The sequence below is a fragment of the Fulmarus glacialis genome, unplaced genomic scaffold, assembly GCF_000690835.1.
Source record: "Fulmarus glacialis isolate BGI_N327 unplaced genomic scaffold, ASM69083v1 scaffold16747, whole genome shotgun sequence".
NCBI classification, from domain to species: domain Eukaryota; kingdom Metazoa; phylum Chordata; class Aves; order Procellariiformes; family Procellariidae; genus Fulmarus; species Fulmarus glacialis.
The window spans coordinates 1-5,489 of record NW_009223945.1 but is presented as its reverse complement, the minus strand read 5'-3'; the positions used below and the strand labels follow the sequence as shown (position 1 = coordinate 5,489).

The 5,489-nt window shown below is 38.9% G+C and overlaps 1 protein-coding gene across 1 annotated transcript in view; it reads right to left on the bottom strand.

Moving 5' to 3' along the window:
• Positions 1–3,717, bottom strand: part of LOC104079835 (probable ATP-dependent RNA helicase DDX60) — a gene marked incomplete at its 3' end in the record, with an annotated part of 13,758 nt that extends 10,041 nt beyond the window's left edge. The window contains exons 1-5 of the mRNA XM_009582003.1: positions 3,354–3,717; positions 3,154–3,223; positions 1,767–1,944; positions 1,283–1,624; positions 685–792 (exon numbers count right to left, since the gene is read on the bottom strand). Of these exons, the coding sequence (XP_009580298.1) occupies positions 685–792; positions 1,283–1,624; positions 1,767–1,944; positions 3,154–3,223; positions 3,354–3,717 (1,062 nt within the window). The remainder of the gene's footprint in view (positions 1–684; positions 793–1,282; positions 1,625–1,766; positions 1,945–3,153; positions 3,224–3,353) is intronic.
• Positions 3,718–5,489: the final 1,772 nt, after the last annotated feature.

Genomic DNA, 5,489 nt, shown 5'->3' with positions numbered 1-5,489 from the left:
TATACATAAAAATACCAAATTTTTAAGGTTAAAATATTATAAAATGAGATTAACGAATCCATCGCTTTAATCATGCAAGCACAGACCTTGCAACTGTAATCAAGCTCTTAAAAAAAAAAAAATTCCCAGATTGTGAATACTTTTAGTAGTTAACAGAGTGTGCAAGCCTTGGCAGCTGCAGCAGAGAGGTTTAGATTTTGAGATGTCTCTACAGACGAGGTTGCTGCTGGCGACTCTCGCCCGCCGCTGCTGACCGTACCCTCCCACACCCACCCTCAGGAGCCAGCTGCTGCCCTGGGGGTGAGGCAATGGCCACAGCACACCTGGAGGGTAGTAGCTGCAGGCCCCCCCAGTGGCTAAGGGTGGATTTATGCCACAGATGGTGTTTTCTGCTGAACGGGCGGGTTCCCATCTTCCACAAGATAAAGGCAGTCGCCAAGATGGAAACATCCCTTACATGGCATCCCACTGATCAGCTTCCAGCTGAACCATCCTACTTCAGTGAACTTAAAGAAAGAAACAGCTTCAAGCTGCTGTGAAGAGTGGGCCTTCTCAGACTCAGGGTGTCACTCCAGGATAAGGAAGAGAGCCCCCAGTTCTGGCTAGGAAAGAATTTCAGGTAAAGGAATGGAGGAAGACAGTCAACCTTACGAGAAAAAAGAAGTATCAAAGAGATCCAATTACCTCTTTTTGTATGCTTTTCAGGCTCAGCTTGAGATGTTCATACAGACACACGAATGGTTCTTTGTACCTGACTAGGTTTTCACAGGCATATCGCAGTTCTTGTTCATACTAAGAAGTCCAGAAGTGAAAGTTATATGCAAAAGTCAATAGATATAATGCATCAGGGACTACTAGCCACAGACAGAAACCATTCAGATATATAACAATCCTCAGCCTCCAAGAAACATCTATTCTAAATAAACCTCCTTTAAAAATCACATCCCTGGCCTAAATGCTAGTCTTGTCTGGCATATTACAAGTCAACTAAGACACATGATACCGAAGATATGGGAAGGCTGTATTTGAGACTACCATATCTTAAGTGAAAAAGGATTTGAAATGAGACTATAGAGAACAGGGCAGGAATTTGCCACCAATCACAATGTTTGCCATTAAGGTTTTGAAGGCTAGTAGATTAAAGATACATAAAATGAGCCACGTATCAGTGCTTTATGATTTTAATATGTAAAATATAATACTCATTGAGATATTTTAATTAAATCTGCTAAGTAGAACTAACACCATTATTGCAAACCAACAACAAAGTTGTGTAACTTACCTTTTGAAAAAATAATCTGTGTTTATACACATTCTGAACATGATATCCATAAACTCGAAGAATATCATACTCCTGTCCTGAAGCAAGCACAATGTTGATTTTCTCTGACAATGAATGAGCAATTAAAATAGATAAATAGTCTGTTTGGAGAGAGGTCAGTCCTACGTCAGATACGATGATGAAGTAAGGATAGCTTTTCTTCAGGAAAATCTCCCATTTGGATGATAAACAATTGGAAAATTCTGTATGAACAGTGGTGCCTGTGTTATGCCTCAGGTGTTCTATTAATGCAGTACGTAAGAAAAGAAAATGAGGATATGGAAAGTACATCTGTTCTGCATCCTGTGGGAAATAAAAACAATGAAATTATTCAGTTACATTTGTTGACACAATGAACAGTTTCCTAATCCTGATTAGAACTGAGCAGTTGGTTTTGAAGGAGTGCAGTGGTTTAAACAGCAAACAAGTGTTACTTGTTCAGTACCTTGAAGAAGACAATGACGTATTTGGCTCCTTTTTCAGTGAAATCCTGCAGGAAGCATTCAATTTGGTAGAAGAAGTTTAGATATTGTGTTTCCTCATCTAAAAACATAAGTAGTAAGGAATCCCCATCTATCACAAAGAATTCAGACTCAACAAAGTCTTTTAACAGACTGACATACCTGAAAGAAAAGGAGAAATAGCATGTACATAACATTACACCAAGAAAAGCTGGGACATGGGACAGAAGAAATTTGCTTACTAATAGATTTTAAAATAAATGTTTTTGTTCATTAAATCAACTAAACATTAAATGTATAAATTAAATCAATAGCAAACCATCTTCCTTGGATCTAAGGTTAGTCCTAAGTAGCTTGCAATCCTTTCAGTTATTGAATGTATTAGTAATCGTCTCCTTTACAACTCCGGATACTTTTGTAGCATCTGAGGCTTCTGTGACTTATGTGGCACCTCTTGTCCATGTCTGTTTATGCAGAAAGTGTTATCTGTTCTACAAGAAATAACTCACAGGAGATAAAACACAAAATATATTTTGAAAGCCTTCCTGCCTTAGTTTCCAGCTAAAAATAGCAAGTGGGTTATCAACAACTATCACGACAATGACAACTACCTCCTTCATCCAAGGCTTCAAAAATGCCTGATACACATCACCTTAGATCCACACCTGGGAAGACCCAGCTTTCCTTTCTGGCTGGGGTCAATAGCCTCCGGTTTACAGGCCCAGTTTGTTATCTGATGCAATGAGTAGTGTTCCATGAACAAAAACTATGTAAACTTCTGTCTTACACATTTAAATTGTCTGCCTTTAATTAATGCTAATCTCTTTAGCATGTCATCTCCAGAATGCAGAGAAGACACTTCACCGTCAATGTGAACAGCACTATTGTTAATTCTTTTCCATATCAAGCAGGGAAAGGAATCAGAATCTGGAGATGAGAAGATCATGCATGAGAACTGACGTGCAAAAACACGGAAGGTATATATGGAAAGGAAAATTTTGTAGGAAAACTGTTTTAAATGCTGTAGAAGTAGTAGCCTTAAAACATGTGAGGAAACATGCTCAAGAAAAGCACGACAGAGAATTTGAAAAAGAATAAGGAGCAATAGTTAAAATTGTAGTTCCTAAAACGTGTAGACAATCACTACACTTTGTGCAGACTTTCTGTTATATTAGGAATCTTCCTTCATGTGGCTGCAGGAAGTATAAAATCCTAAGCATGCCTTAGGTCTCCTGGTTTTCCACAAACCTAGGTGATGACCACATAGCTTCTTTCTTTAAGGGGTACTACACTGTGATGTCTACTTAGTTCAAAGAAACTATTTTTATTATCATTTATTAAATTTCTTTCCATTAACCCCACTGTACTTACTGAGCTCTTGATAGGGATGTCCAAAGGTATAGCCTCAACTTCTTCAGAAATTCAAGATGTTTTCTTATTTCTAAAATAACCACATACATAGTTATTGATAGAACCATATAACCATAGCTTATCAATTACAAAAGAGCCAAAAGGTAAGACACTGCAATAAAAGCCACAGACACGAGCATAAGCTAATAACAGCTCCTCACCAGGGCTTTGGGAATCATGTTCGTGCTGGAGAACTCTGAAGTCCTTGCTTTCAGTTTGTGACGCCTGCTGTGTCACTTCTTCAGTGGTCGAGATACTGTAAGCGTTACTGTAATCTGGGTCTTCTGCTTCTTTTTCTTTATCTTCCCCTTCTTTAAGCATCTGCATAATAGCTGCTTCTGCTTTATTGCTGGTCTCATCCTCCTCATCACTGTCACTTGTACTCCCACTCTCTTTATCTTCCTTTGTTGGAATGAAGCCTATTTTCTCACTGTCGCTACACTCACTATCCTTATCATCATTACTAGCATTCTCATTTGCATCATTATGAATGACTTTCTTGAAATGATCTTCTGCAGAATCCATCACAGATCTTGATTCTGGCATCCAAAAAAAGAAAACTCTAAGTAATCAAGAGATAATTTTCAGGAAATATGGCATGCTCTGAGGCTTCAACCATTAAATTATCTAGTTCATAATCACGCTGGAATAAAACTTTAAGAAAAATCAGAAAGCATTTTGTGAACATCCCTGTGAGACATATTTCATTTTAAAATCAATAAATATTTTTATGAACTATAAGGAAAACATCAGCTTTTGTCTTTCTTAAAGTTTACTAGAGAGGAGCATTACTTATCTGTTTTGTACTTTGCTTGAAGGGACCCTGGCGGGGTTGGTAATAATTTGCTGTATTAGCTATATCTACATGGCACGCTCCAAGGAATGATCCACATTTCCTGGTTCAAGTGACTTGTACCCACACCGCTCATGCTAGTCCAGTCACAAGTAGGCACACTACATCATCTTCATTGCATGATGGGGGCAATCATGGTTTGGTATCAATCCCACTTTTTAATTCAGTTTTAGCTTTTTTCTTCTTCTTTTTCAAAGGTAGAATTCTCAAATTTTGAGTGAGCATGTAACTGTAATGGTTAGGGTAACTCCCCACTTTATGAGGTCACGATGTTCAATTCCTTTGAGCTAAAGACCAAACAAGCAGCTTGGGATAACCCTGAACACTCCCTACCACATCATCTCAGTTCTTCTGAACATAGTTTTCTCTAGTTTCCGTTCAGGTAGCAGCCTCATGCAGTATTTATTGTTGCAGTATTTGCCATTGCAATATTCATATGCCTTAGATATGGTTATCCTTCATTTTCCCGAGACCATAAAAGGACTATTTCATCTTTCATTTTTAGTCTTATAACCTTTCTTAAAAAACTAACAGAAGAAACTAAAGTGCAACCTCCATTTTTCAAATTTCACAAACAATTCAAAACTAAGCTGAAATTTTCTTTTTGATTTTCACCTTGCATTAGTTTAAACTCCTGGCAAGTGAAGTTGCAGAAAAAAGAAACAAAAATACATTTCTATTATCTACTTGTAAAATACCGTATACATAGTGTGCTATATTACAGTGGTGTGCTTAACGTAACTTTACAGTTGAACTTTAATACCTATTTTCCCAAAATGTAAGCTATTTATATACATACAGCTACATAAAGTCACCTTTTGTGTACCTGCATAAGTACTTTTTGACAAGGCAGCAATAAACCAGACATTTTTCTTATCTAAATTGAAAAAGCTATATCAAAGGCTTGACAATCCAACATTCTGGGATGAATCATGTATTTTTGCATGCCAAAATTGTTGCTTACCTAGAAAATGGCCATCAGTACTGCAGCAATCTCCTAAGCAAGCGTGACTTTCCGTATCTGAAAATGTAAAGTCAGCTGTTCTCAAAGAAAGCAAAACTGTATCTGTACATACTCATGTATGGACTACTCTATTTCCTTTCAAAAAAAAGGCTTAAATACTCTGCTACATTGGTGCTTTTCTGCAGTGCACACACCGACATCTGAGGTGCCATGGGGCTACAGCGTGGGCAGAGGCAACCGGTGGCTTGGACACCCTGCCAGCAGCCTCGCTGCCCCTCCACCCTGGAGGGTGCTCCCTTGCTGCCCGCAAAGTCCCGGACGTTTCCCTGCATGCTGTCCGGCTACATCATCCAGCCCTAAACCAACCGCAACCCCAATGCAAACCCCAACCCCAGCTCCAGCACCATGCCTAAACCCAACCGCAGCCCCCCCAGAGCTAAGCCCCAGCGGCAACCCTAACCACAACTTCTTACGAAGCCC